Source organism: Ctenopharyngodon idella, chromosome 19 (genome assembly GCF_019924925.1).
Source record: "Ctenopharyngodon idella isolate HZGC_01 chromosome 19, HZGC01, whole genome shotgun sequence".
Lineage (NCBI taxonomy): Eukaryota > Metazoa > Chordata > Actinopteri > Cypriniformes > Xenocyprididae > Ctenopharyngodon > Ctenopharyngodon idella.
The window spans coordinates 12,553,954-12,572,161 of record NC_067238.1 but is presented as its reverse complement, the minus strand read 5'-3'; the positions used below and the strand labels follow the sequence as shown (position 1 = coordinate 12,572,161).

At 42.2% G+C, this 18,208-nt stretch overlaps 1 protein-coding gene across 3 annotated transcripts in view; it reads left to right on the top strand.

The window, feature by feature from the left end:
* LOC127500711 (nuclear GTPase SLIP-GC-like) overlaps window positions 1–10,105 on the top strand; it is a 38,923-nt gene extending 28,818 nt beyond the window's left edge. For 2 of the 3 annotated variants that reach the window (XM_051872108.1, XM_051872106.1), the window contains exons 2-8: window positions 2,894–3,102; window positions 3,199–3,253; window positions 3,355–3,467; window positions 3,557–3,783; window positions 4,170–4,329; window positions 8,757–8,867; window positions 9,253–10,105. In XM_051872108.1, the coding sequence (XP_051728068.1) occupies window positions 2,901–3,102; window positions 3,199–3,253; window positions 3,355–3,467; window positions 3,557–3,783; window positions 4,170–4,329; window positions 8,757–8,867; window positions 9,253–9,335 (951 nt within the window). In that variant the 5' untranslated portion in view covers window positions 2,894–2,900 and the 3' untranslated portion in view covers window positions 9,336–10,105. Of the gene's footprint in view, window positions 1–2,339; window positions 2,600–2,893; window positions 3,103–3,198; window positions 3,254–3,354; window positions 3,468–3,556; window positions 3,784–4,169; window positions 4,330–8,756; window positions 8,868–9,252 lie in introns of those variants that run through there. The other variant, XM_051872105.1, reaches the window with a different exon arrangement.
* The last annotated feature ends 8,103 nt before the right edge of the window (window positions 10,106–18,208 follow it).

Here is an 18,208-nt window from a genome sequence, read left to right as displayed (position 1 = left end):
CGCTGATTTCTTTTCTTACAAAGCTCTCAATTGGGCACTCAAATGGGGTATGATATAAAAATATTGTTTATATAAGTATGTATAACCAAAAGTTATATAAGTAAATTTTTATGTTTGGTGTCAAAACTGGTCATGATCAAGAACAGCATTTCTCAATAGAGACATTGGGAGAACACTAGGGGGCGCTGGAAGCAATATTTTTGGCATTAAGGCAAGCTTATACCAAAGATGTTTGATGAGGCAAGCTGAAACTTGTAACTAATTGCAAAATAATATGGCCTGCAACATTCTGTGTCTACTCTGGCTGCATCTGAGGACATTTTAAAGGGAATATTTCAAATCCATTTGTCCTGTTGTCAGAGGTGGCACAAGCACATGGAGTAGAAAATGAACAGGGCATCTGACGGTATCACTGATTATAATGGACTGCTTTGCCTTTTTAATGATGATGATAATAATAATTATTATATTTATTAATAAGGGTCCATTTTTTTTTTTTGGTGGGGGCCAGTAAGGGACCTTCACTTGGGGGGCGCTGGCCCTAAAAAGATTGAGAACCACTGATCTAGAGGAATCCAACACATGGTTTAGAAGCACACAGCAGTTGTGGGAGAAACAGCTATAACCTGTCAGACAACATTGGTGTCAAACACATACACTGAAATAACCAATACAAAAGCAAGAAAAGCAATATGTTTGGAGTTGTACTTAGGCTTTTAAATGTGCTTTTCTTGAAATCTACACTTACATTTGTATTCTTGGATGTCATAAAACAAAGTTCCTATACCTTCCATCACTCTTTGTTTTGACAGGGAACTAAGCAGAAGATCTCTTACTGGTCTGTGAGAGCAGATCTGTCGATGGCTACTCAGTCCATAAATTTCATTACATGGAATGTTAATGGACTTAAAGAAAAAAAAGAATACAAATTTCAAGAACTACAAAATGCTGATGTTGTTTTTTTACAAGAGACGCATATTGGAGAAGGAGACGGACATATTATAGAAGACCTAAAAAAAGAGTGGGAAGTTTTCTACACAAAGTATACCTCCTCTAGCAAGGGAACAGCCATACTAGTGAAGAAAAGACTAGATTTTGAATGTATAAGTGATGAAAAAGATAACTGTGGAGCTTATGTTGTGTTGAAATGTAAACTGGAAGGTCAGCTGTACACAATGGTTAGTGTTTATAACCATCATACCGATGTAAAAACCCTTGATAAAATTTCAAGGTACCTTCAGTCAATGACCACAGGGCTGCTGGTGATTGGTGGAGATTTCAACACAGTTCTCAATCCATTTATCGACAAAGACAATTCAAAAAAGGTGACAGACAGGCCAATCCACAGAAAGCTGCGCTGTTGTCTGAAGAAGTTTGTAAAATCTCTTCAGCTAGTTGATGTCTGGAGAAGAAAGAACCCTATAAAGCAGGATTATACATTCCACAGTCAAATTATTGCATCCAGGCTGGATTACTTCTTTGTTCCAGAAGAATGTATGTGGCGTGTTAGAAGTTGTGAAATCAGAGACTCAGAGATGCGTGACCATCGTTCTCTGTCCTTGGAGATCAACAATGTTCCCACAATGCTTTTTCAGAAAGATCCCCTAATACACGAATGGTGGAATCTAAAAAAGGATCTTTTGACAGAAGAGACAGGAAAAGAAAGCTCACATTCGGTCAGTGAGGTTGACATTGTGTCAGCTGTACATTCTCTTCAAGTGTCAGACACACCGAGACCAGACGGCATCCCAGTTTCCTTCTATAAAGACAACATTCAGTATCTAATTCCATTCATAAAGAAGCTCTATGACAGAATCCACAGAGGTGCATTTAACTGCTCTGAGACACACTTTAATGAAACTGTGAAAAGTCCACATGATGAAAATCAACACTTTTTTAATGTTGACTACCTCATCATCGCAACTATTCTGGCAAGACGTCTAGAGGATTTCTTGGAGTCTAAGTCAAAGCAGCGAATACCAAAAGTTTCAGCTTCTGTCATGATCACTTCTAAAACACTCTGCACTCAGATACATTTGTCTTGTATTAAGGATGAGATAGAAGAGCAAAAACAGGCAAACCCAAGTCTGTATCAGGATTTCCTCATTGTGAAAAACCTTCTCAGAGATGCAGCAGATGAAGATAATGAATCTGTAGATGTTTCACATGAGAGAGACAAACTGCTGGATCAGGGTTGTCCTTTGACCTCAGTTCTCATAACCCTGGCTCTCAAATGTTTTGCCTCTGCAGTAGCTGAACATTTAAACATAAAAAATGATATTCAGGTTTTCAGAGAAAGCGTGATAGTTTGCATCCAACCTGAGGACCTTGAGGATGTAATGACAGCTGTGAAGAGCAGAGATAATGAAGTATATGACACTGTGGAATTATTCAGAGGAAATGTTAATGATGAACAATTAAAGTGCTTAGGAAATGAGTCTGAGAATGAGGCAGAAACAGAAACAAATGTGAATAACACAGAGGAAGAAGCACAAGAAAAATACTTAAAAATGGGTAAAGACAATAGGATGTGTGAAGAGAGTGATTTATTGTCTATAATAAATGAGGAAGACGACATTTCAGTGGAGAGTAATGGAAGGTGAGGATCATAAAGATGACCAAGATCTCATTTGTTTGATTTGCTTGTGCCAAAATTTGTGCCAGTGAGACAATTAACCTAGACATCTACTGATTAAACAACACAAGGCTAGCCCAGCTAATGGGAAAATAAAAACTGTGATTTTTTTTTTTTTTCTGGAAAAAAAAAAAAAATCCTTTCAAGATGAAAACTTTAAGATGATTTGATCAGTCAACTTTCCAATTTACTATGAAATATTTATAAATATATAAATAAATATACTGTCTTGTTTTTTCTTGTTCTCTTTTTTACTAGGCAGATCATGTATGCAGTTGTTACCTTGCAAGACTCAGATGAGGTGATGGTGGCTCCATCTAGTTGGTTGAGTGCAGACAAGAAACAATGTTTCTGGCCCCCATTCAAATCAACAGAAAAGTTCATGGAAGCAGTTCAGAAAAAATGTAAACCTGAAACAGGAGGGAAACCATGGGAGAAATTAAATATTAGCTTTCACAGAGAACATGGTAACAATTACAATTTTAAAATAACTTTTAAAATTTAGGTACCTTTACAATTATTTTGTACTATTAGGTTTTTAAATAATATGTATCTTATTGCAGGTACTTTCGAAAAGGCAATAGAAGGGCAAAAAGAAATTAAAGAACAGAAAGAACGGTAGCAAAAACATAAACATTTTGTTTCCGATAAAACATTGTTCAAAAGATTTGATCCATGAAAAGGTGAAATAAAAATGCATTGTTTATTTTCAAATAAAGGTCATTTCTATTATCCACTGGATTCATTGGAACACTAAAAAGACAAAAACTTGAAACTTTACAACCGCTTCTTCCTGTACCACCCGCATCTACTTCCAGAATGTCAGCTGATGGTGAGTCAGCTTCTTTTGTCAAAATCAGTTGGAAAAGTGTGTTGTTTTTTCTTTTCTGTACTTACAGAAAAAAACATTCTACACAACAGATAAGGAGGAGCTCCTCTGTATGCTGAGAGACATCAGGAGCACGGTTCAGGAAAACTCTTCTATGTTAAAGAAACTACTGAAAGACAATACGGTTTCTGAAGCCCCCAGCAGTACCAGCTTGCCCAATAAAAATTTCAAAACAAACCTCAATCTGCCTCTTAGAACCTTTGAAGATGTGGACAGGATTGAAAGACAGCTCAAAAAAGCAAAAACACACAAAAAATATGTGAGTCAACACAGCGTTTATAACAATTTAAAGGGATAGTTTACACTCAGCTGGTCAAAATCACAAAATAAACCTTACTGGAAATGTCCCAAAGATGTTTATTTTGCAATAATGACAGACTGATTGTACAATGCCCTACTTGTTCCATGACTATTTATCAAATAAAGAAAAAGAAAACAATATTGATTGGAGTCAAAATGTTTATCTTACTTTCTTAAATCTTCTAAGAGCAATAGCCCAGGCAGACAACAGTATAGTTGTCAGTATACAAAATATTTGACCATTCAATGCCATGATTGACCAATTAGAATCAAATATTGCAGAGATTTGTAATAATAATAATCATCAATAAAAACTAAATAAAATTCCCATTATTTTCTTCACAGGTAAAATATTTGTCAGGGCTTGGAGGTGTTGGGGCCAAGGATGTGATTAAGAATATTATGCAGCAAGTCCTAGCAGATGACCTGGCTAAGGAGTTCAACTGGCAGGGGAGAGGAGAGAAAAGACCCTTATCTCAGCTTATTTTAACAGATGTAATCAGAGGTAAACTCACTGCTGCATGAACACACCCTACATACTTAAAATGTTTGTTTTATTTATATTATTTCTGCATTTGTCTTCAATTTCAAATCAAAACTTCAATGGAATAAGCTTAAAACATATTTAAGACCTCCAGTTTGACCCAAATAAATGCTTGTGTAACGCTGAGTCAACTGAGTTAGGATCCCTGTGCAGCTTTATTAAAGGTGCCCTAGAATCTGTATTTCACAAGATGTAAAATAAGTCTAAGGTGTCCCCAGAATGTGTCTGTGAAGTTTCAGCTCAAATACCCCATAGATTTTTTTATTATACCATGTTTTAACTGCCTGTTTTAAGGTGGGATTAAAAATGTGCTGATTCTGTGCATGTACACCTTTAAATGCTCGTGCTCCCCGCCCCCAAGCTTGCGACTCTATTAATCATTGCATAAATACTACAGAAGTTGTTCACACAGCAAATATAACTCTCAAAATGGATTTTTACAAACTGTTTGTGATGCAGCATATCAGATCACGTAAGTATTTTGTGGATGTTTACATTTAAAAAAAATTAAGTGTTTAAAAACGAAAATAACGACATGGCTCTGGTCTCCATGAATACAGTAAGAAACAATGTTAACTTTAACCACATTTAACAGTTCATTAGCAACATGCTAACGAAACATTTAGAAAGACAATTTACAAATATCACTAAATATATCATGATATTATGTATCATGAACAGTTATTATCGATCCATCTGCCATTTTCGCTACTATCCTTGCTTGCTTGCTTTACAATACCTGCAGAATGTCTGATGATTTGGCTGTGCAGCTCCAGACGTTAATACTGCCTTGCCTTAAACATGGGATGGTATATGCAAATATTGGGGGCGTACATATTAATGATCCCGACTGTTGCGTCACAGTCGATGTTAGGTTGAGATTCACCTGTTTTTCTGTGGTGTTTTTCACGCACGAGATTTACATATGAAGGAGGAAACAATGGTGTTTGGGGCTCACATATGTCATTTCCAGGTACAGAACTCTTATTATTCAACTATGCCAAGGTAAATTCAATTTTAAATTCTAGGGCACCTTTAACAAAGATACTCGTAGAACAAACAGGCAAGGGTCAATCACCGACGACAGGTATAAACAGGGCAAAGCAGAGATGTAATCATAAACCAGGCAGTAGATCAGGGCAGACAGCAAACAGTATAAACGTAATCCAGGCAGACAGGTCACAGTAATAAAGGCAGGCAGCAGAGAATCATAACAAGTTAAACAGTCCAGGGTCATAAACAGAAATCATGTGAGAGAGAGTACTGGCTAAATAGTCTACAGGGATTGGATTCAGGTGCGAGTGCAATCAGCGCCAGGTACAGGTCCCAGTCCACAAGGTATTGCAAAGTTCTGTCCCGGCGTTTGGAATCTAGCAGTTCATGCACTTGGTAAGCCTCCTCACCTTCCACGATGATGGGTGGAGGTCCCTGGTTGCCAGTTCCCTCTAAGTTCTTCTCTCCTCTCGGACCACCAGCGGCCTTGAGCAGGGAGACATGAAACATGGATGAGATACGGTAATTGGGTGGAAGAGATAGCTAAGCAGACATTGGAAAGGAGTTAGTCCAGTAGAAGGCTTACGGATGGAAATTTGAGCGTACTCAGCCCAGAGCAAATATCGACTCCAATCTGTTTGGTTACGGTGACAGTATGATCTGAGGAACTGGAAGAGTTCTTGATTGAGGTGTTCCACCTGGCCATTAAACTGTGGATGGTATCCGGAGGTTAAGCTGATGTTGACATTGAGATTTTCCAAAAGGCTGACCATACACAAGAAGTAAACTGGGGTCCCCGATCTGACACAATGTCCTCTGGATGTCCATAAATACGGAACACACAATTGCATAATTGTTCAGCAGTTTCCAAGGCAGAATTCAACTTGGGAAAGGGGATGAGGCAAAAGGCTTTAGAGAAACGGTCGATAATGGTGAGAATGGTTGTATGATCCTGAGAATTGGGGAGGTCGGTGATGAAATCAATGGCTATTTGTGACCACGGTTGCTGTGGTACGGGTAAAGGCTGGAGCAGACCGGCAGGAACCTGACGGGAGGATTTGGACATTTGGCAAGTGGTACAATTCTGAATAAAAGCAATGTAATCCAACTCCAGTGATGGCGACCAAAAATTGTTATTGAGGAGTTGAACGGTGGCATTGATGATGCCTGGATGTCCAGAACTTGGTGTACTGTGTATCCACTTAATTATAGTACCTTGTCATGTAAGGTAGCTAGAACTTAGGTCAGATTTTGGGGACAGTGTGGTGGTGATGGATCAGAACCCTGGGCTTCAGTGATCTTGGTTATGATATCCCATTGGAATGGGGCTATAACAATTGTGGGTGAAATGATGGAATTGTTGGAAGGGGAAACTGTAGAAGATTCAAACTACCTGGACAAAGTGTCAGCTTTGGTATTCTTGGAACCGGGCCGATAAGTAATTGTGAACTTGAATCGTGTGAAGAATAATGCCAACCTAGCCTGCCCTGGATTGAGTCATTTGGAGCGCAGATATTCTAAGTTGTAATCTGTTAGCACCAGAAAAGGGTGTTTAGCTCCCTCCAGCCAATGACGCCATTCTTCGAAAACCACTTTCATGGTTAGTAGTTCTCGATTTCCCACATCATAGTTCTGTTCTGCTGGGTTAAGATTATGAGAATAGTACGCACAGGGGTATAATCTGGGTGGATTACCGTGTCTCTGCGAGAGAACTGCTCCGATGCCAGTGCTAGACACATCAATTTCAACAACAAATTCCTCCTGTTCAGGGTCAGGGTGGTGCAGTGTGGGACCTGTGGTGAAACCTTCTTTAAGCAGTTGAAAGGAGTTGGTTGCTGCCATGGACCATGGTAGTTGATTTCCCCCTTTCCTAAGCATGGATGTCAAAGGTGCTGCAATTGTACTGAAGCCTCTGATAAAACGTCTGCAAAAGTTGGCAAAACTGAGAAATCATTGGAGCTCTTTTACCGTGATCATGAGTGAACATGTCTTACATGGTCTTCAAGAGGGTTTGAGTATATGAGAATGTTGTCAATATAAACTATGACCCATTGATTCAGCATGTCTTGGAAAACATTGTTGATGAAGGCCTGGAATATAAGGACTACTGGCCCCTCACGAATGCAGATCAGGTTGTAGGCACTGCATAGTTCAGGTTTCATTAAGTCGATAATCAATACAGGGACCTAAACTGCCGTCTTTCTTACTCACAAAGAAGAAGCCTACTAATGCTGGAGAAGAGGAAAGATTTGGCCTCTAGGGGGCATGGTTCCTGGTAGCTGCTCTATTGCACAGATGTTGTCATGATGAGGGGGTAATTGAGAAGTTTTGGCTTTACTGAATGCCTCTGTCAAATCATGATATACTGGAGGGAAATCAGAAATGACAGATGGTTGTTCTTCAATAGAGATGGTGGTGTTTTGGTTAGGGGAAACGGGCTGCATGCAGTTCAGCAGACAAGAATCTGACCAGTGGGTAATTTGCTTTTCTGACCAAGAGATTTGAGGGTTATGTTGCTGGAGCCAGGAGAAACCAAGAATGACTGGGTTCTGTGGTGATTTTATCAGGAACAAACGGATGGTTTGCCTTATGCAAAGCTCCAATCTGAAGAGAAAGATCTCCTGTGGTGTGGTGAACATGGTCCTTCCCCAGGGGCCACCCATCTAGCGCTGCCACTGCCAACACAGAGTCACATGGGATTAGGGGAATGTTGTGACATTCAGCAAAATCAGCATCAATAAGATTAGCGGCGGCCCCGGAATCTATCATGGCCGTGGTAGTGATTAAGTTACCATTTACAGTGAGTACTACTGGTAATTCAACATTACTGGAAATATGGAAATGTGAAATACAAAGTTCTGGCATGAAACTCTAATGGGCAGGCTAATAGGTCCTTCAACTCAACCTGCTCATAATCATCTCATTATCTATAGGACACAGATGATTGGTTCCTGCTGTATTAGTAGCCAATGAGCTTGCGTGCTCAATCTTTAAATACACAAGTTAGCTTTTGCCTTAGCAGTGCAGCGTGCTTCAGAAACCCTCCACCTTCCCCAGCCCACCTGTATAGATCTGCTACGGGTAATTCATGTACGCTATATTGTACAGCAGCAGCATGTCTTACTTGCTCACAGCAGCGTGTTGTGTATGTATTGGCAGTAGCAAGTCTCGTACTTGCTCTGCAGCAGCAGCAACAGCAATAATCAACAGCAGCAGCAGCAATAAAGCAGCAGCAGCATAGCAGATCTATTCCACCAAGACCAAACACATCTACATTGTCATAGCCATTACCATGCTAAACACTCAGAACTCACCACAGAGGGGAGGGAGCCACAGAGGCTTAATTTGTGACATCTTGAGTGTTTCCAATTCATTTATCAAGTTTCCTTTTTCAGAGGCTGCACTGAAAAGAAATGTAATGAGGGTCGACTGTGAAACAGAAATTAAAAAATATCTGAGTTACCTAGCTGATCGACTCGCTCGGAAAAGACTAAGGGAACAAGCAGGTGAGTGATGATACATAGTATGTCAATGCACTCATGGGACTATTTTTTTAAATACAGACAGACTCCTGACATATGTCCAGGAATTTTCTTTGTTATTTAATTTTAAGTTAACTTCCATTTAAAAATAAATCATTCAATATTGGATGCTTGTATGAAATACAATCTGCTCAGTGTTTAGCTGTCTACTCTTAACCATATCTAATGCATTTTTTTCCAAAAGAAGTTTTAAAACACCAATCAAATGAGTGGAAAAATGTAATGTATTTACTTGAAAAATGCATCCTATAGGATGATCTTCTCATCGTGCCTAACAATGCCTAACTCTATAGGGACCATCTTGTTTAATTATTATTTTTATATCTTGTATAAATACTTCTCACTGCAGGTCTTGGGCCTGAGATCTTTAATGTGACTTCTCCCGCACCGATGGACAATTCGCCACAGAAGGGACATTGGAACCTTTTGTAGTTTTTGATCATGAATCCCTCAGCTTTCATCTAACTGGAAAAAAATATTGTTATGTGTTCGGATTGTTGTCCCCTCCCCTTTTGTTATTAGTTGCTGTGTTTCTCCCCTTTGTTATTGGTTTCTTCCTGTTTTTCTGCTCTCAGCTGTGATTGGTCAAGTAATCTGTCCATCATGATGAGTCATCTCGTAGAACATCCAATCATTGACAGGTTCAGGATAAAAGACGCCGTGGAGAATGGAAGAGGAGGGAGCTTGGAGTGTTTGTTGGCTGTGCCATTTGCTTAATGCTGCTGATTAGTGGTGGTTCGCTTGCTTGCTTGCTTGCTTGTGGTGTTTGATACAGAGAACGTCTTATCTGAACTAAACTTCATCAGACCAGAGATAAAGAAAAGGAAAGTATGTCACGTGACTTACATCTTACAAACATGCAGGACTGACTCTGTTTAGACACACTAGGGAAGGAGCGGGTGCAACCTTGTGTAAGTTTTGTTCTGATAGATAGCAAAGCTTTAGTTATGGCGTGAACGCCGAAGACTTCTTTATTTTCTGGCTTTGTTTTAAGTTAGTTTAGAGGACAGGGAATTAGTTAGTGAATGTTTTGGTTTCGTTCTTTTCGTTTGTTTAGCGCTGCTCATTTCCTTTTTCTCTGTGGCTTGTTTCAATTTATTATTTCTTTTCTTTGTATATAGCTGTAAATAGGGATTTTGGTTGGTGTTTCCATTTGTGTAAATTTATATTCTTTTGTAAATAAAGCAAACCACTTTTTGTCACGCTTGTCCTTGTGTCACTCACCCACAGTACGCCCCGGAGAACAAGATTATAGGTTGTGTTTAAATTTTATGTGCGTCTTCCTCATACCTCTATGCCACCAGGGGACATAACAAATATATTGAAAAAATGTGTAAGATTGTCATATTACTGCAAAAACTTGACTTACTTAAACAAAAAACTAAATGTATATATCTTTTGGTTATTTTTGTCTGTGTTTCAGTGTTCAAGCTCTAAGGGAGCCATATATGAAAACCAAACTATGTAGTGAGGTTAGCTTTATTAAACTCAACCTGAGCTTATACATTCCAACAGGCAATATACTCAGTAAAAACACTTTTTACCCTTACAGCAAGGGGAGTACAAACTACGTCACCATACTCTAAAGGAGCCCAAAGTCGGGCCTACTACTCCAGAACACTCGGGTGCTAGCCTGTGGCAGTATTAGAGTTACTGAGCTCACAAAGTGTAGGCCAGGAACCAGAATTAACCTATTAAAGTACAATAACCTTGAACAACAAGGGAGTACTATTAATCCAAACTCTGAAAAATACAGGGTGGGTACTTCACATCAGAAATTCTCACCAAAAACAGATACAATCTGTACTGAACCCTAGGGAACAGGAGATTTTATAAAAAGCTACAACCATATCACTCAAGCTTGAACATAGTTCAAGGGGTTCAGGGGAAAAACTGAAGTCAAAGTACCACTAGATAGTTCTGGGGGGAGCGGGGCCACAGCAACAAAGTTTCTATTCACATAGTGAAAAGGGGGCCTACACCGCCTGAGACAACGGCACCAGGGAGACTTAGCAATAGTCTGCTACCTTAGCTGCTATCTATTTTGCACCTACACCGAAGGGACAATGGGCCTTGGCCTGACAACTCTGATAAGAGGAGGCCAGAACTAGGAAAACATCTCAGGTTATGTATGTAACCATGGTTCCCTGAGAACAGGGAATGAGACTCTGCGTTTACCGCTATGGGGGAAAACCGTCACTTGTGACAGGTGTCCGAATGCCAAAGAATCACACCACTCCAATCCTATTGGCCGGCGACAGCCTATGACGTCATCATAGCGCGAACCCGGAAGTATAAAAGAGTGCCTGGGGAAACAGTCAGTACCTACTCATCTTGAGGGACTGTTCAGCAGGCAGCCCGAATCATGGCAAGGCAACGCAGAGTCTCGTTCCTTGTTCTCAGGGAACCATGGTTACATACGTAACCTGAGACGTTCCCTTTCGAAAGGGAACTCTACTCTGCATTTACCGCTATGGGGAACGAAATACCCACTCTGCCATGCTGAAGGAGAGTGCATGCCAAATGACTAGACAAACGTCCAGCAGTTTCAGGGAAACGCTGGGAGCAACTCACCCTCGGGTCACGCAAGGCTGTCAGTGACAGCATTCCCTACAGCCAACAGCCCAAGCTGAGCCCAAAAGAGACCTTCCGCAGAAAGCCTTCCAAGGCTGCTCAAGCTTCTGGGACCAGCATTCCCGTGGAATAGTGGTCCCTTAAAGGGAATGTGGCCAGGAAACCGAAAGGAACCCTGGCCAGTCACTAGAGGGGAACAAAGTCACCCTCCACACCACCAGGGAGGCTGAACTGATTTGGCGAAGGACAAACATAGTCTAGGCCAACCCTGTCTGTTACACAGAATCTCCATAAGGCATTCTTCAGACAAGAGAGCAGGTAAGAGCGACTGTGAATGAACAGTAAGCAACTCAAACCCACGCGCAGAGATGGGCATCCTGGAGAGCAGAACTCAGCTGAGTGCTATAAACCCTCATATTGAGGGGAGTATAACCTGCTCATCCTAGGATCTACTCAGTGTCTTACTAATGCACTGAGGAGGCTGTGCGCCAGAAACCCTGATACAGGGGAGCACAAACCAGCCTGGGGCTGATCTCAACGGGAGACTTCATAGAAGTCTACAACCAATGACCAGCTTAGGGAGCTAAGCACAATTACACAGACAACCCAAAGGGAAGTATGAAGCTCACCTAACAGATAGACCATACTGTAGGCACATAGTCATGGAGGCCAGAAAGGGGCCTTCAACATAACTAAAGTTCTAGATAAAGAACTACATATCACACCAGAAAACTCAACCTCACGGTGGTATTCCAAGGGCGGCCTATAAGGCCACTCACCTGAAACCTAACATGCTGGGCGCACGACACACCATGTGATTAAGTAACTGTGAGTGCCCATAAAACAGTCCATCCAACACAATCCAACGAGCAGTGTACTCGGTAAAAGAACCTTTTACTCTTTAAAGCAAGAGGAGTACAACATACGCCATCATGCGCTAAAGAAGGCCCCGCGGGCCTATAAACTCAGCAGACACGTGGCATCAGCTCGTGGCAGTGTTATCAAGCTCCAGGCGGGACAAATAACCGAACTGCAAAGGAGGTTAATAAGTCACCCGGAGCCCTGGCCAGCCAGAGGCATAAAATTCCCTTTACTCTTCTTAGTAAAGAAGTGTAAATGGTACATGCCAGCATGTTCCTAACGGAGGCCCAGAAGGCCTACCTGTCACACGCGGGGCCAGCTAGCGGCCACTAAAGTTCTAGGAGCAAAATAGAACCAAGTTATAAACAAGGTAACTACTTAGCTCAACTAGAGCTAAAGGAGACCATGCTCAAGGAAGTAAATGCATAAAAACCGAACAGCAGAGCGGTTTAATACAAGAACTTACCCTGAGAGGCAAGCCACTCATAAATGTACTCAGTAAAAGCACCTTTTACTCTCAAATTGAGAGGAGTACTTAGCCATCATGATACAACTCCAACATGATACACAAGAGGCCTATAAAGCCTACGACTTGTATGCACGTGGCGTCAGCTAATGGCAATCATGACTTATCCATGGTGATGAGTCATATAGAACCCAACCAACTGTGCCAACATGAAAAACTGAAAAGGAGGCCTGGCAAGGCCTACTACTCTTAGCAACATGTGGCGCCAGCCAGTGGTCAATGGGGACCAAGCTCAAAGGGGACCAGCTCTAGACCCAACAAAATAATTGTGGGTAACTAGCTACAACAACCTGAGCTAAGCCTACACATTCCAACAGGCAATGTACCAAAAATTACATGGTACAATAAATATGCTAACATGGTCTAAGGGAGGCCTACAAGGCCTACCACCTCAAACAACATGAGCATAAGCCTGAGGCAGTGCTAAGATACGTGAGCAAACTCGCGATCATATACCAACAGCACCCGAGATACAAGCTGTACTTAGAAGGAGGCTAACAATAAGGAGCCAACAATCTTTACAGTATATGTAAAACAGCTGCTGTGGTCACGTTCGACTAGGAGCTAACCGAGATCATCTTAAATTCTAACCAGAATAAGACTCTCTACACTCAACCTGAGTGTGCAATCCAACAGGTGATGCACTCAGTGAAACACAAACCCTAGCCGGAGAGTACAACAAAACACCATGTTCTTAGATAGAGGCTAATCACAGGAACAGGTGCTAACCTGTGGCAGCACTAGAGTAAGCTCACATATATTTATATATGTAGGGCCAAGGCTTAGAACCCAAAGCAAAAATAAATGCTTTGTAATACATGCCATCCAAACAGGATAAATGCTTTCACCAGACAGATCTGTAGATCTGTGCTGAACCCTTGAGAACGGAGGCTAAAACACTAGCACCGTAGCTCAAACTTGAATATAATTCAAGGGGCTCACGGGAAGACATTATAAGGCATGACAAAGTTCTAGAAAGTGGGGCCTAGCAACACTGCATAACTCATCTACTCAAAGATAATGGCCTACCACCTAGGAAAAACAGCTCCAGGAAGGATAATAACAGCCTATAACCTTAGCTGTTAACCTCACCATAGCACCTACATAATAACGAAGGGGAAATGGGCATACGGCCAACAACTCCCTCAGGAGGAGGCCAGAACTAGGAACTATACAACCTTACAAGGGATAGTAATAATAAGGGTGATGTAACAAACAAACACCTAAACCTAGCTCTAGCCTAGCTGCTAGCTAAGGCCTACTGGGCCAAGCAAAGCCTGGGCTTAATTTTAAATCTTTCAGAAATGAGGAGAAAATTAAGCACTACAAGCTAACCTGCACACAAATAACTGAAGTGACGAGTGCAAATAACTGAAGTGACGACTTAACAGTATTGAGCTGAGAAGCTACTCTAACACAATAGGCTAAAACCTATGAGAAACTAGCCAACGTAGCAATTCAGTTATTTTGCCCAAAAGAACCCCTTCTAAATTTACTGACTACATGCTCAGGAAAACTATACAGGAAAAGCAAGGTCTACGCTTTTATAAGAATAAAAATGTAGACCCAGCTTACCTCCTGTGGCTCATAGAACGAAGATTTCTCCTCCTTATTTTCTTGCATGAAGAAGGATGAAATCCAAAGTTCTTTTAAGCCTAAAAGTACTTTTCACTATCAAGCCAGAAGGCGGGCCTTCAGAAAAATATTTATCATGGGCCCAACCGTCAGCCTGACTGTCAAAAGCCTGAGCACATAGATGTTTTCAATGCTTCCGGGAGGCGGAGGAAGAAGAAAGAGCGAGGGCAAACTGAAGCCCCCACGAGAGAGGAGATCGATCACCGGTGTGCTGGCGCCTATGCTCGATCACCTCCCTCAGGTCCTGCTTCTTCCTCCTTGCATCCCGCCGCTTCTGCGACTTACTCCGGGGAGGAGGAGGCGCACGTGCGGCAACTTTGGACTACTGGGCCTGTCTCTGAGCCTTGACTCGAGACGGCCCCGGACCTCCTGGCTGTTTGGGTCCAGATTCGGATCTGAGCCGGATGCATGATCTAAATGCTGCAGAGCTCGCCCTCGCCTCCCTGAACTTTTCAACCACCGCCTCGACGGAGGTACCGAAAAGCTCAGTAGGCGAGACCGGGGCATCGAGGAGAAAGTTCTTCTCTTTCTCCCCGATGTCCGCACAGTTCAGCCACAGATGTCGCTCTGTGGCCACCATGGCCGCCATCGACCTGCCGATCGATGTGGCCGTCTGCTTGGTGGAACCTCAGAGCAAGATCCGTGGTGCGGCACAGCTCCTCCACCGCTTCAGGGGACAAACCCTGCCCCTGATCCAGATCCTTAAGCAAATCAGCCTGGTACGCTTGCAGCACTGCCATCGTGTGCAACGCTGCACCAGCCTGACCCGCAGCGGTGTATGCCCTGCCATTCAAACGTGATGTCACCTTCAACAGTTTGGATGGCAGGACCGGAGCTCTTAGTGTCGGTGCACTCCCTGTGGCGAGATAGTTCGCAAACGTCTCGTCAATAGGGGGCATCGACACATACTCATGCTGGCTCAATCCCTCGACATCAGCGAAACTAGCCCGCTAATGTCGATGGATCTGGGCCGAGTACGGGTTCTTCCATGCCCTCTCGATCTCAACGTGTAGATTGGGAAGGAATGGAGGGCTCACCGGAGTTAATGGGTTATGGTCAGAAAGAAACCGTTCGTCAAGCCTGCCGTGCACGGTCTCTTTCCTGACGCGCTCCCAAGGCAGCTGCAGCCTGCCCGATGCGCGCTCTATAACCTCCAATAACTCACCCGCTTCTTCCTCCACAGCCATCTCCTGCTCTCTGGGGCTTGCCGCCAGAAGACACCTCGCTCCTGGATCCGATGACGTCAAAGACAGAACGTCATCGTCATCCAGGAGCACGTCCTCGTCAGCCGCTTCGGTTTGAGACAGGTTTATACCCTTCTCAAATTCCTCAGCCAGCTCCACCTGTGAGCCCCATGATTTCAGCCGCCGCTCTGCCTGGTGTTAAAAACCTAGGACAAGGATCAGCACACTTCCTGAAACGTTTGTCAGACATGTTGTAGAGTAATTCCTTACCGGTGTAGAAAACAATGGCATAGACAGAACAGTCCCGAAAGATGAGAAGATACTGACTGTTTCCCCAGGTGCTCTTTTATACTTCCGGGTTTGCGCTATGATGACGTCATAGGCTGTCGCCGGCCAATAGGATTGGAGTGGTGTGATTCTTTGGCATTCGGACACCTGTCACGAGTGACGGTTCCCGAAAGGGAACTACACTCACATAAAAGGGTAGTATAAAAAGGGCGTAAAATGCTACTAGCAGACTGCCTAAACCCTAGTTCTAGCCTAGGCCAGCTATAGCTGTGGACCTATAAGGCCAACACATAAGCATAGATCTGCCTGGGGCTAAGAAACAACACCCTCTACCAACGACTCTCAACTGAGAGGAGGCAAACTCTGAGAATACTAAATTTCTAAGTAAAGCTCAGAGGAGCAAGGCTCAACCCAAACACACAATGTCAGGCGGCCTGTAAGGCCGACGCTAAACATAGATCTATCTGAAGTTAGTGAAAGCTAATCTCAAATCTCTAACATTTACCAGAGGAGAAAGCTAATTAACCAAAAGGTGGCTAACAGTGCAGCTTAGTTAAAGCCGACATCTGAATACATATGAATGGTGGCTTCATTATCTGAAGCCAACACATCCAGAAAAGGGTACAAACAAAGTACTACCCTAATAATATATTGTTACAGCCAACCTAATGGAACTTCAGGGCCCTTAGTCTGCATCCTATACAGGAAACTGATTATGAATAAAAACATAAAGAGACCTACCAAGCCAATTTCAGCAGGTCTAACTGATATGCTTACAAACAGACATTGTGTGTAAAGCAACACCCGCCTGACCTGCTGCCGCATATAGAGCATTGGAGCCTACCTATATCACAAGATAGTTGCACCCATCTCGTCAGTAGGAGTCATTGACGCGTACTCATACTCACTCCATCAACACCAGCAAATTAACCTGCTGATGTTGATGAATGCGAGCTGAATACAGGTCCTTCCATGCCTTCTCAATCTCAGTATGAAGATCAAGAAGGAATGGAAAGCTTACAGTGGCTGGAGGATTATGGCAAAAAAGGAACCGTTAGACGAACAATCTGCGAGCGGTTTCTTTCTTAACCTGCTCCAATGGCAGCCGCAGTCTGCCAGAGGCGCATTCCATAATCTCACACAGCTGTACATACACGGGGACAGGGTGGCTTTGAGGATTCAGGAGGCTCACCATCTTCATCCTTATCAGCCATCTCCTGCTCTGTTGTTTGGCTTAGAACAAGAAGAGCAACTACTGCTGAATCTAATGATATCATAGACAACACATCATCATAATCACACAGCTCTCTCCCGTCAGCCGTTGAAGGTCGCAGGGAATTTCACCCCTTCAACTCTTTAACAAGCTTCAGCTGAGAACCCCATGATCTAGTCTCTACTCTGCCTCAGCAAGAGTAAGACCTGAACCATTAGGTGCAGCTGCCGGTCCTTCTTCTCTCAAGGAAAAGACCAGAAGAGAGTGGAGCATTTTACAAGTAAAACACACTCCAATAACAAACAGACAGATCCCGTATCCACATAATAGAAGTAACGCGGCGAGACCTCAATACTTGATACACAATATACAATGACGGTAACATTCGGTGGCTCGTTTTTGAGTGTGAATGTGTCATTTTTAGTAGAACATGAACTCCAAATGTCATAAAATGTCAAGTTCCTAAACATAACCACAAAAGCAATGATAAAACAGTGTAAAAACAGCTGGAAAACAGTGAAAAATCAACTTAATTAATTATTCAAGGCCCAGTGCATGATGGGAACACCAGTATCAGAAAAGTTGAGTAGTTTTACTTAATTTTATAATGTTGATATTTACGCTTTAATTTCTACATGCTTAAATTGAGTACTAATATAGAATCTACTTCGTTTTTTAAATTCTTGCCTGAACTAACTTTTTCATAAAAATTACATTTGTTTTTTCTGTAGTATTTACTTTACCATAAAATCATTTTTACAGTGACTAGCAATCAAGTTTTATTTGAACTTTACCATTTCTACACACTAAATGAACCAAACAAAATGGACAACTGCCAGTGACTTATGCATCAAAACCTCACCCAGAATCGGTAATGTTAAGGCTTCTATAAACATGAATCAATTCATTATACCATTTGCTTTCACTTCATGTGTTTTCACTTTAATTTTGCCCTAAACCTGTTCCTATTATTTTCAGAAGACAAAAGTTCAGGATTTAATAAATAACAGTGAAGCTGAGGAAA